Raw genomic sequence first — 27575 nt, 5'->3', positions numbered from 1 at the left:
ATTATATATACATACAAATGTCATATAAAGTACTGCTCTACTTACGAAAATAGTTGTAGAGTCAATTAGTTTCGTAAGTAGAGATATATTTCTAGTAGCAAGTTTGCAAATAGTAGTACATTATGTTTTTAATGAGTAAAAGTTAATGTCAATACGTCAAGAAACAATATTTTGGGATGGTAGTGTGACTCATAAAGCAATTTTACTATATTTATATATGTATATATGACAAGCGCTGTCTTGTGGAGATTTTTGGTACTGCATTTTAAAGAAAATTAAATGCAGATGTCTTTTGAGTTGGGCAAATAAATGCAATTCCCAAAACAAAACAAAAAACGTGCCATACTTATTCCAGCTTGTCTTCTTAATTATTATTATTATTTTCCAATTATTATTTTATTAATGAACTTTACTTTGTTTGGAATACTTTTTAATCACTGATGGACTCATATGCAACTTTCAATTCATATATGCTTTTCATTTTAAATGATATATATATTTATTTTAAGTTATAAATGAATTGTGATGATTAAAAATAAGCACAATAAGCGCAATAGTATATTTTGTTTACTTGCGTTAATGGGGACACGGGGTGGGGCTTGTGCTCAAATTAACCAATCATATTGGGGCTCAAAGTTGATTGATGTTGATTTTGACCAATGGGATGGGGCTTTTCATTGCACAAACGCGACACGGTACAGGGCTCTTCAAACCCTGAACGCTGCAGAGGCTTTCTCTTGCTATAACGCCAAGAAACTGTCAACGAAGCCACGTGTTTGTTTGAAAACCACAACACAGGCGTTCTATCGACGGCCAACGACAGCCGTTTGCTATTTTGGATTCACCTCTTCGTTCGGTGAGTCCGTTTTGTCTACTTGTGAAAAGTCAGTGACTTAGTCAGTTCCTTTCTGCGCCTGCACGAAAAACCTTATGAGAACAATTGTACGCAGTCAACATGTGGCAGAGCCCTTGTCCCATTAATGTCTCGAAATAGCATTTTATTTCGTCATCAAACTCCTTTTTAAAAGTAAATTCGAATGCGATTCATGTCTTTTTAATGATGCAAGAGGTTTTACGCAGCCACGCAGGCATTTGTTTTTGCTGTGAGTAATGGCACGTTCACAACACCTCGGAATTTCGGCTACTCAACCACGAGGACCCCATTGACATGCATAATGTATATCATTTTTGCCGTTTTAAAAGGGAGGTGCATGCATTTCTATAGTTTGGTTGGTTTTGGAGTATTCCTAATGATTTGGGGTCATTTGCCCTCATTGGAAATGTTTCTGTCAAATATGTAGTAGTTTTGGCAAGTCCTGATAGTCTTGTGTGTTTAATTTCCTGTTTTTTATGCATAAAGTATGTAAAATGGATTATACACAAATGCTTTTGCATGATGAGTATATTATTGACGGAAGTGAACATGGAGCAGGATGCAAATCAAGCACGTCAACTGCACAGACGTGCGCGGGCGCGCACATGCACGCACATCACGTGACCCTCCCCGATCTTTCACGTAGCAAGGCGGCTAACGAGATTTAGCTCGACTGGCGCACCATCGCAAATCCCGACGGACGCAATCCGCGACGCTCAGCGACAAATCCGACGTTTGTGTCACGTCCCGTTTGGAATCGGACTTGAAAAGCGCCATGCCAGGTAACCGGAAGGTCCCCAAAACGTCGAGGCCGCGTCGTTTCGCCTTTGTCCGCGCGTTGCAGGCAAGCCCGTAAACGCCGCCTTGTTGTTGTTGACTCTCTCTCTCCTACTGGCGATGCTGCCATGCTGTTAGCATTGCGCTAACACCGAGCCGATCTGATCGCTCGCCTTTTGTTCGGCGCACACGGCGATCGCCTTTGCCCTTGGCTCGTTTTGGAGGTGCCTTGGTGTTGCGTTTAAGGACCCGCCGCGTGATAGCTAGCATTCAGTGTTTTTTTCCCTTCATCTGGGAAAGATGGCCCGTTCGTCAACGGCACACAAGTATTCACAGATCGCCTATTAGTGTCTTAGTGGTGGTGGTGTGGGGGCTAAGAAAAGAAGACGGTGCAATCCCCAAAGGAACTTGGCAGGTAGGCCCAAGCGGGCACCTGCTTTAGCCGGTCAGCAGATGCTATACTGTATAGTCTGAAAGCCACGACGGCACCCGTTACATAACCTGTTATGAAGCCTTGGATGCTACTCGAGGCCAAGGCGTCTGTTTTTTTGCTGGGACTAGACAACTGCGGCCTGTTGCGAAAAACGTCAGATTAATATATAAAAAAAGAAGGGAAAACTCACTTATTGCCATTGACGTCTATATACGTCCAATCTGTTTTATTGAATGGCTTGGATTGTCTAAAGCAAGGGCTAGGGACCTTTTTTTGATAGAAAAAGCCATAAAGAATTCTTATTTTTTTTAATGTTATCAATTGAGAGTCAATATACATGAAAATGTGTGCCTTTTTTAGTCACTTCACTACTTTTTAAAAGTACAGAAAGTCTTTGAATTATTTTGATATGAGAAAATACATGCAAAAGAGTGTAATGATAAAAATAAAAATGATTAAAAATGCCACAATACCAATGTAACGCTTCTATTCATGCGCTTTTTCACCAGCAGTTTCCATAGTTTACCTTAAAGGTTAGTGGAGAGCCATATGTGGCTCCTGAGCCATAGGATTTTTTTAAAGTATTGCCTTTTTTTGGATGGGGAAATCATTTTTTGACCATTTTCTTCTCCGACAAGCAAAATAAGACCCCCAAAAATGTCCTATCTGACTCTAACGGACCCCCTTTGTCCAATTTTTTGCAGAGCCGGCCGAGATGAGCGGTCCCGAGGTGGCTAAGACACCGGGAGGAGGTGCTCCGGGGAAAGAGGGCAAGGAACCGGTTGCCAATGGGCACGCGGGCGACAATAACGACGCTAACCCCTTTGCCGAATACATGTGGATGGAGAACGAGGAGGAATACAACAGACAGGTTTGTTGTTATTCCAAAAAATGCACCACGAGCTACTATTAATCCACATTTTTCCCTTTTTTAAGGTGGAAGAGGAGCTCCTGGAGCAAGATTTCTTAGACCGCTGCTTCCAGGAATTGATGGAAGAAGAAGACCAGCATTGGTTCATCCCGTCGCGTGATCTTAACAACCAAGGCGTGGATCAACTCCAACAGCAGCTCAACGGCTTGTCTGTTAGCGAACACCATAATAATCTGGAAGAAGTGGCGGTAAGGACGATCACCATGACGACCAAGACATTTTTCAGTATTATTAATATGATTTTTTACATTTTTTTTGCAGAGGAAGAGTATTTTGAATCCCGAGGCGAAGGAGTTTGTCCCGGGGAAGAAATACTAGGAGTCCCCCTCACCCCCGTGGAACCTTCACACACATATATACACACACAAATACACACACACACATTCTCAGAGACTCTGGCGGCCATGAGTGAGCACACTGATTCTCACACACACACTCACACACACATTTAAAGAACCACTGTGTGGGGAGGACCATTCGGGGGGTGGGGGGATGACTTTTTCCAAGTTTTGTTTGTTATTTTTTTTCTTTTCTTCCCTTTTTATTTCCTGTTTTGTTTCTTGTAAAAGGGGGTTGGGGGTGTAACATGTCCAGCCCTGTAGAGGGCGATAGTGCGTCAATGCACTCGTGTAATCTACACATATACACACACAGGTTTCATAAAAAGCATACAGATTCCCACCGATGTCTCCTCAGAATCGAGGCAGCTATCAGAGTGATGGCACACTCAATAACTTGAAAAAAATAAGTGTTAAAAAGAAAAATAATGTCGAATTGATGTGACGTTGTTATTAAAATAGAAGGTCATGTGATGGTAGGTTTTCATGCCAGTCAGGTGACTTGTACTTGTACTTCTGGGGGGGGACTCGGTGGGGGTTATGTTGCTACGTCGGGCTATAACGCAAGACGATCCGTTAACGTCCGCGACATGCGGCAAAATATGACGGGAGGTTCGAGTACGTCCGTCATGGCGTGTCCAGAATCGCATCAGGTTTTTGAAATATTGCTTCTTTCCTCCAAGTTTGCGTTTTTAATCCTCATCCAATTCGGAGGACGGCGAAGTTTCGCGTCTTGTTTAGTCCTGGAATGTCGGGAGATTTGTTAGGGGTTGTTTGCCACGCCCACAAATGCTCAAAGGGGGTGTGGCTTAGGGTTGGGTTCGTTTTATATGAGGAAGTTATTCTCTTAAGCCGGATACATTGCAAATTATAGGAAAAAATGTCATGTTTTTCGAACTCAGATTCTTTTTTGTTAATGTTGTTGTCCTCTGCATAAATGTGATCAAAGCGGTAGAAACATTTCACTTTGATAGTATTGGTCCCAGCTCCTGATTTTTAAAGAAGAACTTCCTCATGCGACGGAGCTGATTGGAACCATCAACCAGGTGGAAAACGCGACACCAAGTCATACTGTGCCGTTTTTTTGGTTTATTTTTTGTTTTGTTTGGAGTTAGTTGACAGGAGCCGTTAAAAAAGAGGTCCAAAGACACACAGAGTATGGATTTCAATTAAAATAACAAATAAAGATGCTAAAAGACCTTTCGCCTTGTTGTCTTTTATCAGTAGAAATCAAGATGGCGGATTTTTCATTGAATTGCATAACAAATGAAATTAATAGACATTGTTTTTCAGAAGAAGCGACCAATCACAGCTCGCCCTTCCACGAATGACGATAGAAGACATCAACATTGTCCGCGTAGTCCATATTTATGTGGGTGTCCAAACTCCTAGCTCCGAGACTAGCGCCCCCTAGTGCTGAGGACTGCTTCAACCACAACAGGCTATATCCAGAAAAACGACCTTTGAGCTCATCCCACCTTGCCGCCTCATCTAGAACCTCCGTGAAGCCTGTAAAAAATGGAAAATGACTCAAAACGGCATGAAAAAAAAACATGGACGGACGCTAGATACCAACCCGGTTTAAGAAGCTCCCAACTTTTCCACACGGAACCCACGCACAGGATGGGAAGGCCGAGATTGCCACTCAGAAGAGGCTAAAAATCGTCAAAAACAAGTCCTTAATGAAGGATATTGTTGTGGGTTATTGGTGTGTATATGTCACCTCTTGTGCTGAGGGAAGGATGGCTTGCACATGTTTGGCGAGGACCCGCCCAGCTTGAGTGAACAGGTAACGACAAAGTGGATCACCGGCCTCGGCGCCTGGATTTGAAATTTGTCTCAAAATTTGCCCGACAAGATTGCCCTACAAAAAAAACTACATTTCTTAACCAATATTTTACCTTGGGCCAGCTTTTTACAGAACCCGGCAAAATGGGACTTCTGGAAGTTTGTGTAAAGGTGCGGCAGCATCCCCATCAGATCCGACACCTACAGGTAATCATTTTCAGTTTTTTTTTACGGGCAAAAAAACCCAATACTAGGATAGTTTATTAAAAACTTACCGCAAAATACTCCTCCATGGCTTTTCTAACATGTTGAATATCATGAGGAGGCGTGGCTAACTTGTCTCTGGCATCAAATACTGTCTTAACGGCCAGGTGAGAGATCCAGAAAGCTGGGAATGATAGCCAATCACTGGGTAGATAACAGATGCTTGAGAGATATGATTTAATATATATATATATATATATATATATATATATATATATATATATATATATATATATATATATATTTTTTTTTTTTTAAAAAGGTGGTCTTGGCATATTTATTTAACTCTATTTGAGAAGAACTACTGTATTTTCACGACTATAAGGCGCACTTAAAAGTCTTAAATTTCCTACAAAATAGACAGGGCGCCTTATAATCCAGTGCACCTTATATATGGACCAATACTAAAATTGTTATCACAATTAAATCAAATAAATCAGTCAATAGGGTATACCAACTCTACCATTTCCCTGTAGAAAAAGTACTGTGCGTGTATAATACAGAAATAGCACTTGTTACTAACACTGCGGCTAAAAATACCATGCACAGTATAGTCATGAAAATACAGTACTACACAGTCACCTATAGAGCCAGCCTTGTATTTTTTTGGTTGAAAATCTTGCATATTTTCCCATTTACATTAGGTTGACCTTCTCACCTGATCCTTCGTCCCCCATCATGTGACCCCACCCCCCACATCCAATCTGGGAGCCATCAGGATGAACTAATTTACAGTTGGAACCTGTCCCCGATATTAAGACCACGCCTCCTGTTGAGAAAGAAGGTAACCTTTGCACTCCAGACAGTCAAGAATATAAAAACTCAACTTAAAGAGACTTTGAACGTTTACTCACCGCGATCGCTCGCCGTTGCCATGGCGCCGATAGCATCCGTGGTGATAAAATAATGTTGACTAAGGTTAGGAAAGTCCTTTTTTATACGAGCTATAAGTTTGTTAATAGCGTCTTTCTGTTCTCCTCCACTCAAAGACATGCCCTATTTGCAACAAAAAAAAGCACATTAGTTTTGTATATCGCCATTAGACGTCCAATTTTATTTACAGACGCTCCCCTACTTATGAACAACCAAATATTGAACGTTGCACAAAGTTTACAAATCAATTGAATGATGCCATACAGTGCTACTGCATCATTTATGATGAAAAAAAGAATAAAACTGTGTAATAGTCATTAAATAGCTTCTTTTGGCCAGTTTCTAGTAAATATCTCTCTAAAATATGAATACAGTACTGTATGTATTCTCTCCATTTTATTAAATGTTTTTTTTCAGTACAAACCAATACTGGTTACTTAAACATACAAATACACACATATAAACCTTCAATATACTTATATATGCCTTCAACATCAATTATAATTAAAAATATAGCACTGAATCAACTTCAATTTGAACAATTTCAACTTACGAACACTTTGAACTTATGAACAAACGCTCGTTCGTAAGTCGGGGAGCGTCTGTAGTTACGTTTTGACATACCAGTGAGCGTAGTGGAGTATCTGGATTCAGTCCTGCTCTTATTTTGGCGTTTTGGACCATTTCATTGATGGTTTGGATGCATTTGTCAACTCCTACTAACTTAACAAGCACATAAAATAATGAATAAAACAATAATATTGCTTATATTAATAGAATTATTCAAGATTACCCAATGGTTGGTGGATGGTCCGTCTGTTATTGCAAGGATTTTTCCATCTTCTGACACTAACACAGCTTTGGAGTGGGTCCCCCCACTAAACAAAAGACCCCCAAAAGACGTTTACTATATACATTTGAAATCCATCGTCCATGCATGTGACAAAATAGCAGAAAAGTAGAGGAAAGATAACAGCCTAGAGGACAGAATGGATACTACACGCATATAATTAACATTTTTTTAAAGACTAATATAAGATCTGGACGTGTTTTGGTTCAAAATTCTTACCCTTCTACACCGCCAAACACGGATGCCATTCTTGACTTCCTGTTTTGCACTTCACAGTAGATTTGAGTTTGACATTTTATGCTGTAATGCTCACTAATGACCACTAGGTGTCAGGTTTGTGCAGGAAATTAAATCAACGGAGCGCGTGACGCCTTGAAAAAAACAGCTTTCCCTGGATATAAATATACATGAAATAATGTTATATTGTTATTTACAATGCATATAAAAGCATTTTTTTCAATTTTTTTATTTTGAAAATCTTCTGGGCCACAATCAGAGTAAAAATAAGACATCTGCATTCCATTATAAAGTAATTTTAGCTGAGTGGGTGAGTCCCTCACCAAATTTAGTTAAATTGTGCAAGTAGTGTTTTTTCTGAGTGAGAAAAACTCATTTTTGTCGGTTTATTGTGTGAACTTTTCAAAATAAGACGTCTTAAGTGCAAGAACGACATTACGCAAGAGTACGTGGGAGTAGAGGAAGAATAGCACGTGTCAAGTGGGTGTAAAGCAGTTAAAATGAAGAATTTGCCTTTCAAAATAAAACTAACACTTTGGAATGTGGGTAGGATATAGTTCCCTAGGCTGGATTTAATCCTAGCATCCTCTATGACGCTTTAAAGAGGAATTAAATACAATCAGGAATAGTGCTTTTACTTTCTTGTAAAGTGGAATACTTTTAAGAAGCAACTCTATTTTATTTTGAAAGAATAAAAGACGTTTTTGATTTTTTATGCTAGTTTTTTTCCACAGGCGGGTCTCTGGACAGCCGTCAGATGCGTCAAGTAGAGGACACATTTACCGTCAACTTTTTGGACCTTTTTTTATGATTCTGGACGGGACCACCTAGTGGTTGTTTGGGTTTTTTTTCCCCCATTTCTGGGGGCCATGCCTCTTTGGGTTTTTATCGCGTTTTTCAGGGCTAAGCAACGGAAGTGAGAGAAGTAGGGAAGTTGTGGGGGATGTAGGGTTGGGGTGGGGGGTGAAAAAGGACAACAAACTCAAGAACTTTTATTTTTTTTGTATTTTTTTGCTGTCAAATTTTGAGATCTGGCGGTCAGGGGGTCATGGATACCCACATTAAGGAAGGACAACTTTATATACAACATCAAAAGTTTGGCAAGGTAATCATTTACTATTCATATCAATGACAAATATGATTAATATATGGTGAGTAGTCAAATTATACAATTGGGAATAAAGTTTTTTTTTAATTTAAACATTATTTTATAGGAATGTTCAATCATTTGGTGCTTGAAAACTCATTTAAAATGCTTGAATGGGAGCCTATTTTTTTATAGAAAAAAATGAAATTCATTTTAACATGCAAAATTAGGTATGCTAGTCAATAAAAGCCAATATTTGCATATTATCCAACTTTGTACTTGATTATTTTTCACACTTTTTTACACTTTATCAGGAAATAATGGTCCCAAAACAGGAAATCGTGACCTGTTTTCCGACGGGTCGGCTTCGGAACCCCACGCGGACCGCCAATTTTTTTTTTTGCAAGAGGGTCTTTGTCTATTGCTCCGCGCTCTTTTCTGGTCATATGACCATGACTGACAGAATGAATCACAATTGTTGTTCACAGAAACCAAAAAAAAAATGGGTCTATTTTGGTAGGGAATGTTGCTATAGCACCCCTGATGGTGTGCAATTACGATTTCTTGCTAAAAACGTTTCTGTTTTGGTCTTGTTTTACACATGCTGGCACTAAATTGAGCTAATTAGAATTTTTCCATGTTTTTTTTGTCTTTAGAAATGGAAAAAAAACTGGTTGGTGCTCTACCCGGCTAGCCAAAATGGCATCGCCCGTCTGGAGTTTTTTGATTCGCACGGGTCAGTTGGTGTGGGTAACAGTTCGGTTGGGAATACCAACGAGAAGACCCGAAAACTAGACAAGAAAATTATCCGCTTGTCGGAGTGTATTTCTATCCTGCCGGCGTTGACGGAGAATTGTCCAAAAGACAACATGGCGGCGTTCTGTGTGGAGACCAATGATAAGACGCATGTGTTTGCTGCTGAGAAGAATGCAGCCAGGGATTGGATGGAAACTATGTGTGATATTGCCTTTCAGGTAAGATTCAAGTTATGAAAACAATACGGGCACCTATTCATAAAACTTTACATATAAAGTACTGAGCTACTTACAAAAGTTTCAAGTTACAAAAAAAGTTCTGGCACCAATTAATGAAACTTTACTTATAATGTACTGAGCTACTTACAAAAGTTTCAAGTTACAAAAAAAGTTCTGGCACCAATTAATGAAACTTTACATATAAAGTGCTGATCTACTTACAAAAATTTCAAGTTTCAATAAAAGTTCTGGCACCAATTAATAAAACTTTATAAAGTACTTCTCTACTTACAAAACGTTCAAGCCACGAAAAAAGTACTGGCTCCAATTAATAAAACTTTACATATAAAGTACTGCTCTACTTACAAAAGTTTCAAGTTACATAAAAAAACTGGTACCAATCAATAAAACTATATATAAAGTACTACTCTACTTACCAAAACTTTCAATCTACGAATAAAGTTCTGGCACCAATTAATCAAACTTTATATACAAAGTACTACTCTACTTACAAAAGTTTCAAGTTACGAAAAAAGTTTTGTCACCATTTTATGAAACTTTATATACAAAGTACTCTACTTACAAACGTTTCAAGTTACATAAAAACCTTGTGTACCAATTAATAAAACTATATATAAAGTACTACTCTACTTACAAAACTTTCAATCAACGAATAAAGTTCTGGCACCAATTAATCAAACTTTATATACAAAGTACTACTCTATTTACAAAAGTTTCAAGTTACGAAAAAAGTTTTGTCCCCATTTAATGAAACTTTATATACAAAGTACTACTCTACTTACAAAAGTTTCAAGTTACGTAAAAACCTCTTGTACCAATTAATAAAACTATATATAAAGTACTACTCTACTTACAAAACCTTCAATCTACGAAAAAAAATCTGGCACCATTCATAAAACTCTACATATAAAGTACTACTCTACTTACAAAACTGTCAAGCTACAAAAAAAGTTTGGTTCTGGTTGTTCTCCACAGGGTGGAATCGGCGCCAATGGGGAGTCCGATGGAGGAACCCAAGACCTGATGATGTCTGAGAACCTCATCTACTACTCCAGAGAGCAGAGTGAGTATACAACAGAAGTTCTATGTTGTAGAATGGACCTCGAGTTTGAAACCGTGTCTGTGTATTCTTAGCAAACGAGTTCTGGGTTAGCATTCAAAGAACCGAAGCTTCGGAACGTTGCGGTCTGTCGGGCAACTACTGGCTGAAAGCTGAAAGCAACGTCCTCATCTTAAAGGACCCCAAAACCAAGCGCAATGTCCTCGTCTGGCCTTACAAGTTGCTAAGAAGATACGGGCGAGACCGGGTGAGTTTTTTTACGAGAAAGGACAGGATGGAAAGACCGCTAGGTGTTAGGAACAAACAAAAAAAATGCGTGGGCAGTGTGGTAACGCGAATGATGTAATTGGTGAGAAGAAGGAAGCAAATAGTCTTGCAGTCCTCTGCAAAAAAAAAAAAATGACATTACACATAAAACCGGAAACTTGAAATAAGAAGTAATTGGTTAAAAAAACGGCCCCACAAATAAAACAATGTGCAACTTATAGTCCGTAAAATACGGCCCCACAAATAAAACAATGTGCAACTTATAGTCCGTAAAATACGGTCATTAAACAATTTGCTTATGAGGACCAATGTTCCCTTTAATTTGTCGTTGGTCTGGGAAGAAAGACCTCATTATTGCTCACTATGGGCACACCAGTATGACACTTAAGCACATAAGCAGGTACATGTCAATGTTCCCTTTAATTTTTCATATAAAAAATGCTGTAAAACTTGAAAAACATAAGATTGGACAGAGCGTAAACAGCGCCATCATGGGGAAAGGGGTAAAAAAACCTGAAAAAATGTTTAGATTTTATTTACTGCGCGCTATATGATTGCTGCTGCGCAGAGAAGACGACCTTAAAAAAATGGAGTTTCTGTGTTTACTTATAGTTAATTTTTATTCTTATCCAGGTGATGTTTTCCTTCGAGTCCGGCCGCCGTTGTGACTCGGGTCCTGGCGCTTTCACCTTTGACACCAAACAAGGCAATGAAATCTTTACCTTGGTGGACCAGGCTATTAAGTCTCAGAAAGCTCTGGCTGAGGAGAGACCGCTTAGCTGCCCCATCTACTTTGACCCAGAGTGTCCGCCTTCACTACAACATGTCCGAAGTCAGGTGTCGGGTAGTGGCGACAGCAGCAGCTGCAGCAGCTGGGAGGCCGATGGCGACTCCGCCGGGAGCAAACCGGGCTCCGCCGACGGCGTCCTCGCCAAGCGGGAAGGCGTAGGGCGTGGCGCCGAGAGGCATAAAGGGAGAAGTTTACCAGAACTGCCGGGAATTCTGGGTCTCGCCGGCGGTGGGAACACGCCTCCGCGTTCCCCGAAGGCCAAGCGCACGTCGTCGGCCGACGAACGGGCGGCGCTTTACTCCGAGCCGGCTGATTCCATCCGTCTCCCATCGCATTTGGCTGACAGGCTCTACTCGGACCCCGTGGACAGTATTGCGTCTTCGCCGTCAACGCCACGCCTGCGACTTCCTGCGGACGAGTTCCAGGCGGGTCCTCGTAGGAAATCGCAGGATTTGTACTCGCATGTTTATGACCATATCAGTCTGAAGCTGAGCCAGAAGACCGCCGGATTGAGTCTGGATGGCGCCAGAATCGTCGGCAGACCCGCCAACGCCGCTAACGCCAACAGGCCAACCCTCAAGGGAGCCCCGCCCCTTTCCCAAGAGCACATTTACGACGAACCGGAAGGACGCGCCATGGGAGTTTTCAGCGCGGCGATTTACGATGAAGCTCGTTTGGAACCTCATAGCTCGAAAAGGCTAGAGGACACCACTGCCCCCTTTGGACCGGAGGGAAACTACAGCACTGCTTTCCAGGGGAAATTAACAGAGTTCCAAAAACAGTTTCCCGCTCCAAGGTGGCCTAAACCAATCACCGCTCCCAAACCCAGTGGCTTCCATTTTGCCCGGAAAGACCCCGTCCAATCACCTACGTCGACGCATTATGAGCCGCTGGACAACACCAACAACAACAATAACAACAACATTGGCGAACTGTACAGCAAAGTCTGTAAACCTTCCAAATTGCAGTCACATCCATCCAAACCTAAACCAATCAGCTCACCCGATATCATTTACGACAACTTAGGAAGTATTTGACCAACCACCTTTGACTCCGCCCCCTCCCCAAAATGTTTCCTTCGAGAAATAAAAACGGAAGTTGTTAACTCTTATCTTCATAACGTTGGATTTCCGCCAATATCCTGTTTATCTGTCAAAAACAGCTGCGCTGTCTGTAAATATGGCCACCAATAAAAAAAAAGATTGAATTCTATACCACGCCACGTCAATTATTCCACTTTGAACAGACTTTTGCTTGTGAGTCAAAACCTGACCTCATCGTCAACTTCCCCTTTTTATAACCACTTCACAACAAGTAATTTTTTTACTACTTTTCTTCCTTTCTTGTACTTTCTTGGCTTTAACTAAAAAGTCATGTAAAAAATAGGGAATTGACCATAAGGGAGGGTCTACCAGAAAGCAAAAAAACAGGGAAAAAAATATTGTAGACCCCGACACGATGAAAACTGGCAAGAAATTGCGTTATGTGTCACTTGGCTTGAAACAGGCACAAATTGTTCCATTCGTGGTTCCAGTCTTGGATCCACTTCCTTACTACTCTGCTTTTTATTTCTTTAACTGCTTGTGGAATGCTTTGAGAACAGTAGTACTTCAACTATATAGTTATACTATATATACATCATATTTTCTTGCATATAAGTCTCCTCTGCGTATAAGCCGTACTCTTAAAATTGCCTTAAAATCATTGAATTTGACAATTTCTCGTGTATAAGACGCCCCCTGTTGCCTGTATGTAGACTACATGTGTCAAAGTGGTGGCCCGGGGGCCAAATATGGCCCGCCACGTCATTTTGTGTGGCCTGGGAAGGTAAATCATGAGTGCTGACTTTTTGTTTTAGGATCAAATTAAAATGAATAGTATAGATGTATATAATATTTCCTTATTTTCCTCTTTTAAATCAATAATTGTCTTTTTTTAATCATTTTTTCTGTGTTTTTAGTTCAAAAATAATTTTGTAAAATCTAAAAATATATAAAAAGCTAAAGTAAACATTGTTTTAGATCTATAAAAAAATATTCAGGGATTTTAATCCAGTTCTTTTAATCCATTTATTAAAAAATATATATAAAAATTATATCTATAATGGTCCAGCCCATATGAAATTGTGTTGACGTTAATGCAGAAAATAGAGTGATACTCAAAATAGTATTTAATGCATTATATCTGCTTTATACATCTGGAACCAAACCCAATAGAGAAGGGATGTCCAAACTATTCCACAAAGGGCCGAGTTGGGTTCGGGTTTTCATTCCAACCAATACAAAGGACATTTTTTCACCAATCTGGTGGCCTACAAATGTAATCAGTTGATTACAACCAGGTGCTTCATGTTTTTTGTAGAAATCACAATGGTCAAAGTGTCTCTGCTGGATTAGTTGCACCAAAAACCTGCACACACATCGGCCCTTGAGGACCCAATAATGGCAGGTAGGAGCCTTGGATAGTTATAAATATTAGCAAAAAATGTTTTTTGGGGTGTTGGTTGTATTTGAAAATCAATTGAATAGTTGAATACAAGTTTTTGGATGATTTGGAAGTTCTATGACAGTTGTGAGGAAGCCATATTGTTGAATAGTGGTATTTTGCTTCAAAAATAGAATAAAAGTATTAGTTTGAATGTTTTTTTGGTATTGTTGTGGATTTTAGTTGTTTTTGGTCCTCTATTTTTGTCCAAAATTGGTTGTGATGATGCAGGAGTTGTTAAAATACTGTCATAGGAGAAAAAATATGGAAAGGTGAATATATATAGATGGTTTTGTTTAATATTGGCATTTGTTCAAGTACCGTGCTTGACCACAAGAGGGTGGTGTTGTCCAATTTCAGAGGGTCTTTGATGAAAAGTGTCAGGGTGTCTTTGATTGACGTAAAAAACAACAATATATATATAAAAAATAAGACTTTTATTACATGTGACTATTAATGAGTAAAAAATGTGACTTTAAATGTAATATTAAGCCATTTTACATTTATATATACATACGTTTTCTTTAAAAAAAACAGACTTTATCTATGTTGTGGATGCTGGTGGATGGAAAATGCTGAAAAGTACAGAAATGATGGGGAGAGATGCTAGGATTTGATTGGCCGATTGAAAACAGAGGCTGTATTAGACCTCATTAATTCCAAGATGGAAGAGAGCGGCGGATGCAGTAATTAAATCACTGGAGAGAAGAGAAGAAAAGGGCTAAGAAGGACGCTCGTGTTAGGCTTTGATGGAAGGCGCGTGAGGCCCTGCAGCAGACTGTGATTAAACCAAAATGATGGGATGTAATTACCCTGGTTGGAGCCACACACATGGAAATGGTGCAAAAAAACACAGTAAAAATGTCCCATTTTAACTTGCTTTCCAGCATGAATGACATTTTTTATTATATCTTAGATGGCACAAATGTAACTTATATGGTTTACCATTTTGTGGACAAAAAGCTCTGGCATCAATTCATAAAACTTTACATATAAAGTACTCCTCTACTTACAAAACACTCAATTTATGAAAATAATTCTGGCACAAATTGATAAAACTTTACATATACCGTACTGCTCTACTTACAAAACGTTCAAGCAATGAAAAGAATTCTGGAACCAATTGATAAAATTTTACATATAAAGTACTACTCTACTTACAAAACACTCAATTTACGAAAAAAGTTCTGCCACCAATTCATAAAACTTTATATATAAAGTACTGTTCTACTTACAAAACATTCAAGCTATGTAGAAAATTCTGGAACCAATTAATACTACTTTACATATAAAGTACTACTCTGCTTACAAAAACTCAATTTATGAAAAAAGTTTTGGCACCAATTGATAAAACTTTCCATATAAAGTACTGCTCTACTTGCAAAACTTTCAAGCTACAAAAAAGTTCTGGTGCCAATTCATAAAACTTTATATATAAAGTACTACTCTACTTACAAAACTTTCAATCTGTCAAATAAATTCTGGCACCAAATCATAAAACTTTACATACAAAGTACTCCTCTACTTACAAAACGTTCAATCTACACAAAAAGATCTGGCACCAATTCCTAAAACTTTACAAATGAAGTACTACTCTAGTTACAAAACATATTGCGGACAAAAAGTAGCAGTATCTTAGATTTTGGGATGTGACTCACTGTAACTATTTTTATTTTGTCTTTCTGATGGACACATAAACTGTCTTTTAGGTCAATGGCGGCTTTTCACTATTGCACTAATCCCTTATTTCTTTTTAAATGTGCTCTCACGGATTTGGGATGGAAGTTTTTCCGTGTATTTTGATGTGTAATTTCACACACCAGTTGCTTTGTTGTGGTTTAATTCGGTGAAACTGAAAACAATAAATAAAACCTTTTTTTTGACAACAAAATGTGGATTGTTTTATCCCGAGACAATGCAGTGTTTTGTAGCTTTGCGGCGAGGATTTGGATAGCGCGTTCATTTTTTAGAAGCCTTATGTAATTCATGAGTGTGCCCCATTTAAGAGAGGGTGCTTTAGCTTGGAGTTTGCATGTGTGCGGCTCACTTAGAGGTCATTTCTCATGAGAAGATATGGACGAGCAAATGGACGGGAGGCTTTTATTGCCAATGCGGAACGTGCATTAATGCATTCGTTACCGGAAGGCCATTTATGTGGAGTACCATAGTTTCTGCAATATAAGGAGCAACTAAAAGACAATTTTCTCCAAAGTGTGCCATAGATGGGGATCAATATTGGTCAATCGTTGTATGATATTCCCTTTAGCCCAGATTCATACTACTACTACTCCTACTACTACTACTCCTACTACTACTACTGCTCCGACTACTACTACTGCTCCTACTACTACTCCTACTACTACTACTGCTCCGACTACTACTACTGCTCCTACTACTACTCCTACTCCTACTACTCCTACTACTCCTCCTCCTACTCCTACTACTCCTACTACTACTCCTACTACTCCTACTACTCCTACTACTCCTACTACTGCTACTACTCCTACTACTACTCCTACTACTCCTACTACTCCTACTACTCCTACTACTCCTACTACTCCTACTACTCCTACTACTCCTACTACTCCTACTACTCCTACTACTCCTACTACTCCTACTACTCCTACTACTCCTACTACTCCTACTACTCCTACTACTCCTACTCCTCCTACTACTCCTAATACTCCTACTACTCCTACTACTTCTACTGCTCCTACTCCTACTACTACTGCTCCTACTACTCCTACTACTACTACTGCTCCTACTACTCCTACTACTACTCCTACTACTACTACTCCTACTAATACTACTCCTACTACTACTACTCCTACTACTCCCACTGCTACTCCTACTCCTACTCCTACTACTACTACTACTACTCCCACTACTACTCCTACTCCCACTCCTACTCCTACTACTACTACTTTTACTACTACTACTCCCACTACTACTCCTTCTCCTACTACTACTACTATTCCTTCTACTACTACTATTCCTTCTACTACTACTATTTCTACTACTACTACTATTCCTACTACTACTACCACTCTTACTCCTCCTCTTCCTCCTCCTCTTCCTCCTACCACTACTACTACAGCCTAAAGCTTGAAATAGATTGGACATCTAGTGGTGATAGAAAGCTGACAGTGAAAGTGCTCCTCTTTTGACAGCGGCGTCCGCCATGTTGGGTCGTCTCCAAATGCCCAAGTGAAGGCAACTGAAAAGAGAATTTCTGGAGTGACGGGCAGCAAACGAATGGAGCGTGAAAGCGCCTCCTTCAAGACGAATTGACTCCCTGCCTGCGCTTTTGGGATTTTTTTGTGGGAGGTGACGCCTCTGCCCGAGATAGATTAAGCCCAGCAGAAAAGAATCCGGCGTTAAAATGTCAAGGTGTTCTTTCCACGTCGCCTCCGGGGGTCCTGACGTGGCAACCGTTACAAGTTGAAATTTCCCCGCCATTTCTCCCCTCCACCTACGAGATGAGCTATTTTTTAACACACGTCCTCTCTCTTGTGTGTTGATTGGGCGGCGAATGAAAGGACCTTTCGCAGAATCCCAGTCTTCAAAGTGACTTGTTGATAAGAAGCTCGACTTAAGCTCCCCCGTGACCCGAGTGAGGAGAAGCGATGCCATCATGAATGAATGAATGAACACAGGGAATATGAATAAGAACTCAACATTTCTACCACTACAACCAGACTCAGTTTGTAGTTTCTCCTTATATTTATATTCCACGGGCCAGCACATATTAATGGGTATATTACCGTATTTTCACGACTATAAGGCGCACTTAAAAGTCTTAAATTTTCTCCAAAATAGACAGTGCGCCTTATAATCCAGTGCGCCTTATATATGGACCAAAACAGAAAACCAAAAACAAAAAACCACCCCTGCCGGATATTAAAAAAACACAAACGCCAGAACTGAAACAATACTGTTAAATATGCAGATGCCATCTTAGTTTACAACATCTTCCATCATATAGCTCCTCCCCCACTGCAAGATTTTATACAATTACCGTATTTCCACGACTATAAGGCGCACTTAAAAGTCTTACATTTTCTCCAAAATAGACAGTGCGCCTTATAATAGAGTGCGCCTTATAATACAGTGCGCCTTATAATACAGTGCGCCTTATAATACAGTACACCTTATAATACAGTGCGCCTTATAATACAGTGCGCCTTATAATACAGTGCGCTTTATAATACAGTGCACCTTATATATGGAACAAATGTAATTCATTGAGGGTGCGCCTTATAATGCGGTGCGCCTTATAGTCGTAAAAATACGGTAATATTAATGTTAATGAATATACACGAATGTACTATTCTTGAAGGGAACTACACAGTCACCTCTAGAGCCAGTTGGATTGTGGAGGAGGAGCTATATGATGGAATTTCAGTTTCAATTGCTTTTTGTTAGGCTGTAAATCACGTGTCAAACTATAGATTTGCGGATTCAGGACTCATTTGAACTTATTAGCTGAGTCGCTAATGTTTGACACGGTTTTTGGCAGTAGGATGGATTTAAAAAGTTGTTCTTTTTCAACTCAATCTACTCCAGCCATTCATTCTAGGGCGCTATTGTCAACCAAGGTACTTTGGGCAATGTTTTGTGCTAATCCTCTGCACCGTTGTCATGGAAATCAGGTCGCCTCAGCACCAATCCTCGTATGAAACAAGAATGATGAATATGGCTTTTTTATTCAGTTCGGCGGTCCATCATTCCTGTCATTTCAGCAAAAGGACTCGCGAGGAAGAAGAAAAATCCACTCGTTGATTTGTTTCTCAATGCCGCTGACGGGGCTTATGGGTTATCTAATTGCTTTGGGCTGACACTTCCTCAATACACAATAAAAAATTTAAAAAACCAGCCTAGGCGCTTAGTTATCTCAAAATAGATGGCACTGAAGGACTCCTTATGTTTGCTGCCGATACAACGTAGACACTTTTAGTGAGTAGAATATGACAAAAATGCCTTTGACACATTCACGGTGCGTTAACTTGCCTGTCAATTTATACATTTTCACGTATTTGATACGTTTTTGCTCATTTCAAAACGCGTACGCCATATAAGAACTCTTTATGGGATTTTTTTACTTATGCTTTTTTGTAAAACCCATCTCATTTGACCCATTTCGGCTCCTCATTGCCTTTTCACGATAGCATCTCCCACCCCTTGCATGAAACTATGGAATCCCTCCAAAGCTCTTTCAGCAATAGACTGCTGCACCCTCATTGCAGGAAGGAGCGCTATTTATTGATTATTTTACTTATCAACTATATATTTATGTCTAAAATACAGTTCTCATTCTGCATTCTCACCCTCTTGCTATTGTGAAAACAACATTTCCTGAATATGGGATTAATAATCCAATCCAATCCAATATATTAATATAGCCAGTCAGCAAGCAATGTACCCAGAATCTTTAATTTAGTGCATAATAATTGGGCACCTTGTCCACTTTGGAGATTTTTTTAAGATTATCGCTTAATAAGGCAAATTTTAATCATTTATAAGGATAAATTGGCCAAGATTGACAGGTATGATGACATCAAAAACTAGTTTAATTGGAATTAAAGTTTTGATTGACTACTAGTCCTGGAAACTCTTCTCAACAATATGTTCAGTATTCATCCCAGTTCATCCTAAATGGATCGGTGGGACCACTTGAAAGGAATGAATGAACCCCCCCTTGTTAATCCCATTGTGGCAGAACAGGCGACATTACTTTGGGGGGGGGGGGGAGCTTTTTTTTGAAGGAGGCTTGGATAAGAGACACTCTATGCATTGGATGGAGAAAGAAAATCAAAATGGGGGAGTGGGACCACAGAGAGGTCTTTGTGGTGAATATACCATGTCTTTTGTCGAAAAATCTTTCATAAAAATGGCAACTTTTCTCTCATTTCAAATTCAAACATTGCCAAAATTCACTTTTATAATTTCTGCATAAAATCCCAAACTATTTCGACACAAACTCCGATCTTTGCGTACTTGACCTTACAGACACATTCCTTCAAAAAAAAAATGGCCACTCCTCTGGTCTCCCAGCAGGCTTCAACACACTTCCCCTTTCTTTGCCTCCTCTCCCATTTTCATCTCTTGTCTAACCCCCTTCTCCCACAGTGGGGGGAGGAAGGAGATTCCTGTAGACTTTAGTGATATCATTGTTAGTTTTTTGTGTAGGAGAGATCATGTGGACACCAGAGACACATAAATAACTGTATTTTTTTATTTTTTTTTGGGCCTGTTTGTTCTCACACCACATGGTTGAGTCTCATGACTGGCCAGCTGTGTGTGTGTATGTGTGTGTATGTGTGTTTTGTTAGGTGCCCCTGTGGGGGATTACACTTGTGTTTGAGACTACTAGGGGATTTGCCACCAGAATACTTGTTCCTAATCTCTTAACCTCAACGTTGGGTTTGTTGTGGTGTGCAGGTGTCCAATCTGTCTTTGTTGAAGGCAGATTGGCATTGGCGTTTTGATTGACATTTCTGGATGTGAGAATTTGGAGTTTTTTGTTGGTTTTTAGGAATTAGAATGGATATTTAGCATTGATTAGGTTTTTTGGTGTTGTTTTGGTTTAGTTTTTTCAATTAGAAAGAATTAATCTTGTAAATTGTTGTTTTTATATGATTTTTATAAATTAGAATGGATATTTAGCATTGATTAGCTTTTTTTGGTGTGTTGTTTTGGTTTAGTTTTTTTTTATTAGAAAGAATTAATCTTGTAAATTGTTGTTTTTTTGTTATAGTTTTTATATTTAGAGTGCAAAAAAAGATAGTGACAAAATATTTAGTTTTTTTAATGGAATTGTGAGGAAATATTGACTATTAGGGTCCTCAAAAACAGGATTTCTGGTCAGATGAATTAAAAAAAATGAGTTTTACAACCTGGTAAATTTAATCTGATTATTAAGAAAGTGTTTTTGTGATTGGAGAAAGATGTTTTTATAAAAGGGAGGGTCTTAAGGGGTATTAAGTTGTTTTTGTATACATGTCGAAAATCCAATTGTTATGAGACCTCAAGTCATCAATGCCCTTCTTGTTTTTTCTTTTTAGGGGTGTCAGGGGGGTTGTGGGGGGTCTTTATAGAGCTATTTGTGTCACGTACACTAATACCTTGTGATCAGATATCAGATGTTGTGTACTTGAAGTTGTTTGGATGTGTAACATTGTATCCTAAACAGTATTAGTTTATGTAAACAGATTAAAAGTAAGGTCCAATTACCCCAGTAGAGGTGAGAATGTTAATATTATTGTTCTAAGGATAAGCCGTTTGGAAAACGCACAAAAAAATGACTTAACAACATTGTTTGTTTAGTTTGTCCTGACATTCAAAAATGGTTTTGATAGAATACGGTGGTTACATCACATTTATACTTAAAAAAATAAAAAAAACATTGATGGCATAACATTTTCCACTGATTTGGTGAGTTTTGTGGGTGTGTGGGTGTGTATGTTTGTGTGTATGAGAGTACAATTGTTGACATGAACAACATAGAGTGCTGGTTTATCGATTGACGGTGTGTTCCCATTTGTCCGTTCGTGTGTACAACAACAAACCAACGGCGACATTTATAATAGCCGACGAGATTTGAGATTTAAGTGGCACAACCTATCGTATTGATCTTGTTGTACAGTCAACAATGAGCGAGTCAGATGAATATTGATTTTTGTTGTTGTTGGTCAGTCTGTTATGGCACTCTTGTTGTGTTTTTTTGTGAAGAAATTTGTTGGGTAAAAACGCAGTATTTGGGATGGGATTTTTTCAGCGCCTGTCTATCCGTCAGTAGTATTTTTTTTATGTTTTTTTACATGGTTGTAAAACTCACTTGAGCGCATCTTCCCTTCCCCCATGGAAGGAAATGTCAGGAATCATTGATGCACTGTGAACAGGAAGCATTGAGAACCTTCATATTAAGTATATATATATATATATATATATATAAAAAGGTACAAACTTGGATATTTTTTTGGTTTTATGACCATGCTCTTGATTAAAATGCCAGTTTATGTAGTACCCACCTATGTGAATAGGATTGGCATTATATCAGGGGTGGCCAACCCGCGGCTCCCGAGCCGCATGCGGCTCTTTGCCCGGTTTCATGCGGCTCTTACGTCCATATCAAAGTTTGTATTTGTGTTTTATTTTTATTTGCGTGTGCGCTTCGCTTGAGTTCAATACGGTATTTTCGTCCAATGCGCATGTGCTTGGGATGAAAATACCTCAAAGTTTCGCAGTAGGAGCAAGGTCATTTGAGTAAACGTTTTTAACAGAGTGGGAGAGCTCCCGTGAACCAGAAGCGACAATGAACGGCGTCGTGCACACAAAAAGTAGTATCCCAAAGATCGAGTGTCGGCTGAAAAGGCCACACCCCTGCGAGGCAGACCAATGGCGAGAGTGCTCAGCCGGGAGCAGCCAATAGGAGAGCAAGGTGTACACCCACGTGGTGGGCGCGCTAGTTAAAAGCCATTCATAATAAATGACAGCTCACAAGGAGCGAATGTTGCGCAAAATAGGCTCTGATTTTATGACAGAAGTCCCACTAAGTAACATGCATAGTAAAAGAAAAACGCTATTGTAAATTATAATATTTTTGTTTGTGGACTTGGTTGAACTGAGAGTTTGTCTGTGAGACAGTGCACACAATGTTCATTGTTGATAATGACTGGCCTGTGCTGTTAGTACTGTAGGAGTCAATTTATGTCATTACTATGCTGGTGTGTGACATTTACAATAAATCTGGCTGAGCAAAGGTATGTGTGATGTGGCTCTTTGCGGTAACACAGTAACAAAATGTGGCTCTTTGCGGTAACACAGTAAAAAATGTGGCTCTTTGCGGTAACACAGTAAAAAATGTGGCTCTTGGTCTCTGACTGGTTGGCCACCCCTGCATTATATAGTAGTTTATTTTGGTCTGTATCTTTTATTTTGAAAGGTAATGCTAGTTCACTACAGAATTAAAAAATAAATATAATAATGATTTGCCAAATTTTGGCTTATATGTACTTTTTTAGGTCATTATATATTTATATGATGAGATTTGATTATTTAAATACACGTTTGTCAAATCCCTGAATATTCATTTCTTTTATAGATCAAAGATAATGTTGATTTTAGCTTTTTTTAAATGTATTTTTGTATTTTACACTGATTTTTTAACTATAAACGCAGAAAAAATGATTAAAAAATGACAATTATTGATTTAAAAGGGGGAAAATCAGGAAATAAAATACACATCTAAACTCTTCATTTTAATTTGATCCTAAAACAGAAAGTCAGCACTCAAAATTGACTTCTCCAGGCCACACAAGATGATGCATCGGGCCAGATTTAGCCCCTGAGCCACCACTTTAACACATGTGATTTAATACATGAGGATAATCTGCACTATCACTGTATTGGTGACATGCTAATTGCGGATTGGATGATTATTATGATCCCAAATCATGTCTGAGTGCTCCACGTAATCAATCACGTTTAATCCGGAATAATATGAACAATATACACAGAACTATTTTAACATATAGGCCCAACTACAAATAGCATTTGATCACCAGATGAAGATTAACGGGATTAACGCTACCATTCAAAACGCAGAAGGCTACATTTCCCTAAACTCTCACCAACAGATGCTTTTAAATGGCCTTCTTTTTTAGATATGAAGAATTTATTTTAGGATAGCGCTTGGATGGTGCGTAACCAACCGGGCGCCATGTTGGCTCGGTGCAGCATCACTGGACCGGAGCCAAAATGGCAGATGGCCGCTTGTCTGCAGGGTTTGAATTCCTCCAACGCGTCAGACGTAGACAACCAAAAGGAAGGTTATAATTTAAACCATTTCCGTTTAAATTTAGATGGAATTTCAAAGTCAAATATTGCTTATCTTTTAAGGTTTATTTTTAAAAAAGTTTATTATCCCCCTCAATATTACATCCACATTCTTATTCCACCTCTCAAAATGCATCCCAATCATTCCCTTTCCTCCATCCTGCATGTGTGTGTATACACTCGGTTGCCATGGCAACGGCAGGAGGCCACTAGATGAACAAAAGACCTAGAGACCCTCATCAATAGAGAGAAAAACCCATGGGGGGGATTCAGATTTCATTTTTTTGTCATTTTTAGGTGAGGAGGACAAAGTGGGGGTGCTGAGTGGGGTCACATGACATATGTAGTTTAATGATAAGCACCTTTATCTATTTATGAATTATTTATGGGTTTATTGTTGGGCATATGCGTGATGTGCCCTCTAACAATTTGCCCCCTTATGCTAATATTATTACACCAATTAAAACGTGTGAGGGCTTGGGTGTAAAAGACTGGCGGCTGTCATACGAGTGTGTGTTTTTGTGTGTGTTTTATGTATGTGTGTGTATGTGTGTTTTGTACGACTACCTATCTCTACGCTGCCAATCAGCATCCCTCCCCCACCCCCAAAGCCGACTTTGTGCTTCTCTTCAGGGAGTCGTAATCTTAGGGAAGGCTGGAACAGAGAAGCATGAGAAAAAAAAGAAAAAAAATACATAAATCGAGCGTGCGCAGGAATGAACAAAAAATATTGACATGAGAAGACAAGGCTGATTTAATGTGTTTTGACATTGGTGATTTTTTTTGGGTTGCCAGATATGCACGCATTGTTACTCGGAGGGATATTTGGCATTTTTTTTGGCCTGTGGGGAAATCAGTGTTGTCAGATTGGGTTTATTTACCTGGATAGTTGAAGGAAAATGTGTCCGGAAAATACTTTGCAGAATGTGATGGAATGCTAAATGATAAATTTAGTGTCATCTTTTAAAAGGAAAGACGAAATGCAGTAAATTCAAGTACCGTATTTTCACGACTATAAGGCGTACTGCATTATAAGGCACACCCTTAATGAATGACATTTTTTCCATATATAAGGCGCACTGTATTACAAGGCGCACAGTCTATTTTGGAGAAATGTAAGACTTTTAAGTGCGCCTATAGTCGTGAAAATACGGTAATTGCTATTGACTTCTAGGTATGAAGCACAGTCACCTCTAGAGCCAGCCATTGTTGATGTTTTGGATTTTTTTGTATAAAATCTTGCTGTGGGGGAGGAGCTATATGATGGAAGCATTTGTAAACTAAGATGGCATCTGCATATTTAACAGTATTGTTTAAGTTCAGGCGTTTGTGTTTTTTTAATATCCGACAGTGGTGGTTGTTCGTTTTCTGTTTTTTCCATATATAAGGCACACTGGATTATAAGGCGCCTTGTCTATTTTGGAGCAAATTTAAGACTTTTAAGTGCGCTTTATAGTTGTGAAAATACGGTATTTAAAAAACTACAACAAAAAAATTATAGGTTCATTAATATAGTAATAATAGTATCCCAGAAAAACCCCAAGAATAATAAAATTTTGTGTATTTATGACATCACAAAGAATCATGGTCAATTTGAGATGCGGCTTATACGCAGATGCGACTTATATGCGAGAAATTACAAAAATATGGTCAAAGTTGTGCTTCTTTTTTTATTTTTTTTGTATTTTTCTTTAGCAAATCCCACCCCTATGCTTGTCTTGGTTTGATCGAGTACTGCCCCCTTTTTTTTTTTTTGAATCCTGGATTAGGGGGCTCTGGCCATCATGGCCTCTTCCACGCTAGCCAAGATGGCCTTATTGGATTAAGAGGACATTTGCATCGCGATCGGTAGAAGGTCGACGACGAGTGCATGGTGGGATAGCGCTTGGAGGGCTCAGCGTGTGGCGTATTTAGGTCACCTTTTAAACATTGCATACATTAAATGAGAGCGTTGAGCGCCCTGGGGACGGCGGTGGCGGAAATGAGACGTGCATGTATGGATGGGTAGATCCCCATGTAGATCTAATTCATGCCAATTAGATCTCATGAGGCCCGAACTAGTTTATTTTTGGCCCGAAAAGTTGACTTACTGGTCGCCAATAACATGAATGGGCATATATAGAACCTCCCTGAGCTCATTGAGGACCCCTGTGAGCAACATCAGAAGTGATTGGTATGGACACATCCCAGTATTGGTGCTCGGACGTTTGGTCGCCGGTCTTTTGGTCGCTGGTCTAATGGTGACAGAGTTTACTATTGAAACCAGCTCTCAAAATTATATTCACGAGAAAGAGTTTCATATCTAAGAAAGAGTTTAATATCTAAGAAAGAGTTTAATATCTAAGAAAGAGTTTAATATCTAAGAAAGAGTTTAATATCTAAGTACTGTTTAATATCTAAGTACTTTTTAATATCCAAGTCCTGTTTAATATCCAAGTAGTGTTTAATATCTAAGTACTGTTTAATATCCAAGTGCTGTTTAATATCCAAGTACTGTTTAATATCCAAGTACTGTTTAATATCTAAGTACTGTTTAATATCCAAGTACTGTTTAATATCCAAGTACTGTTTAATATCCAAGTACTGTTTAATATCCAAGTACTGTTTAATATCCAACTACAGTTTGATATCTAAGTACTGTTTAATATCCAAGTACTGTTTAATATCTAAGTACTGTTTAATACCTAAGTACTGTTTAATATCTAAGTACATTTGACCGGCGACAAAAAGACCGGCGACCAAACGTCCGAGCACCATTTTTAATACCCATAAATATATCTAGCCATTCTAAAATTAATTATTGTACAATAAAACTATTTAATCCTGCATGTATAGTTCAAATGAGCTACAAAGTCGGGATAAACAACCCGGTGGGCCAGATTGGCGCCTCTAGTGGTACACTTCTGGCCCGCGGCTTGCATGTTTGACACCATTATGTTGAGTAGATATTGACTGGTGGTTGGTGATTTGCTAGCGCATTGGCTCTGACCTGGATTTCAACAATAGCATGCAAATCCAAAGGAGTGCATTGCACTGCACTGTAAACATTTCTAGAATAGATTTCAGGGTCACACTTTGTATGTGTGGATAATCATCCATGGCACTGCCTTTTAATAGCAGCCTTAATTTATGCATTTATGTGTAAAAATTTGCATTTTAATAATACATGCGGGTCACAGGCATTTTTTTAGGGGTTTGTGTTGTCTTTTTGGACTATAAAGTTATGGTTTGTAGTATGTTTTTAGTACTTTGTACTTGTATTTTTAACGGAATGCTTTTATCTTTAGAGTCCTGACTTTTGATTGGACGTTCTTGACCGCCGAGTGGATAATGATGACGAAACATGTTCAGTGTGACTTTAATCATCATAAAGCATTGGCTTCCCTTTCTAGTCGTTCCCTCACCTTTGACCCCTCTCCATCTTAGGCTCGCAAATCCTTTAATCCAAGCTCCAACGTGACCCTATCTTTTGTCCCAGACTTGGGGTACGCGTCTGTCGCTATTACAATGAGATGTTTTGTTGGATATATTATAAAACGGTCATTATAAACCAAATATATAAATCACCTTTCAAACTTGAATTTAAACAGACATTTATGACATCAATATAATCATTTTTATTAGATCCAAGGACATCATCATCATAAATACACCAAAGAATATCCTATATTAGATCCAATGGAGTCTTTG

The 27575-nt window shown here is 39.0% G+C and overlaps 3 protein-coding genes across 6 annotated transcripts; 2 read left to right on the top strand and 1 right to left on the bottom strand.

The window, feature by feature from the left end:
• Window positions 1-711: 711 nt before the first annotated feature.
• paip2b (poly(A) binding protein interacting protein 2B) lies at window positions 712-4552 on the top strand. Of its 3 annotated transcripts, none has more exons than XM_077742198.1 (4): window positions 712-856; window positions 2789-2955; window positions 3021-3203; window positions 3277-4552. In XM_077742198.1, the coding sequence occupies exons 2-4, from the start codon at window positions 2800-2802 to the stop codon at window positions 3331-3333; spliced, it is 396 nt and encodes a 131-aa protein (XP_077598324.1). In that variant the 5' UTR covers window positions 712-856; window positions 2789-2799; the 3' UTR covers window positions 3334-4552. The 3 variants fall into 3 exon arrangements, with proteins under 3 accessions (XP_077598324.1, XP_077598323.1, XP_077598325.1); XM_077742197.1 differs by lacking the exon at window positions 712-856 and adding an exon at window positions 1482-1656; XM_077742199.1 differs by lacking the exon at window positions 712-856 and adding an exon at window positions 1758-2066.
• nagk (N-acetylglucosamine kinase) lies at window positions 4428-7455 on the bottom strand. 2 transcript variants are annotated; one of them, XM_077742195.1, is made up of 10 exons: window positions 7348-7455; window positions 7072-7156; window positions 6903-7001; window positions 6260-6401; window positions 6064-6174; window positions 5417-5529; window positions 5255-5342; window positions 5077-5174; window positions 4930-5008; window positions 4428-4862 (listed from the first exon to the last, which is right to left on the bottom strand). In XM_077742195.1, exons 1-10 carry the CDS (start codon window positions 7374-7376, stop codon window positions 4660-4662), a joined length of 1047 nt encoding a protein of 348 aa, XP_077598321.1. In that variant the 5' UTR covers window positions 7377-7455; the 3' UTR covers window positions 4428-4659. The 2 variants fall into 2 exon arrangements, with proteins under 2 accessions (XP_077598321.1, XP_077598322.1); XM_077742196.1 differs by having other exon boundaries at window positions 6903-6997; window positions 7348-7384.
• Window positions 7456-7969: 514 nt separating this feature from the next.
• Window positions 7970-12776, top strand: dok1b (docking protein 1b). The gene is made up of 5 exons (XM_077742628.1): window positions 7970-8470; window positions 9109-9426; window positions 10423-10510; window positions 10582-10754; window positions 11408-12776. Exons 1-5 carry the CDS (start codon window positions 8414-8416, stop codon window positions 12599-12601), a joined length of 1830 nt encoding a protein of 609 aa, XP_077598754.1. The 5' UTR covers window positions 7970-8413; the 3' UTR covers window positions 12602-12776.
• The last annotated feature ends 14799 nt before the right edge of the window (window positions 12777-27575 follow it).

The sequence above is a fragment of the Stigmatopora nigra genome, chromosome 20, assembly GCF_051989575.1.
Source record: "Stigmatopora nigra isolate UIUO_SnigA chromosome 20, RoL_Snig_1.1, whole genome shotgun sequence".
Lineage (NCBI taxonomy): Eukaryota > Metazoa > Chordata > Actinopteri > Syngnathiformes > Syngnathidae > Stigmatopora > Stigmatopora nigra.
This window is presented reverse-complemented; position numbering and strand designations above follow the sequence as displayed.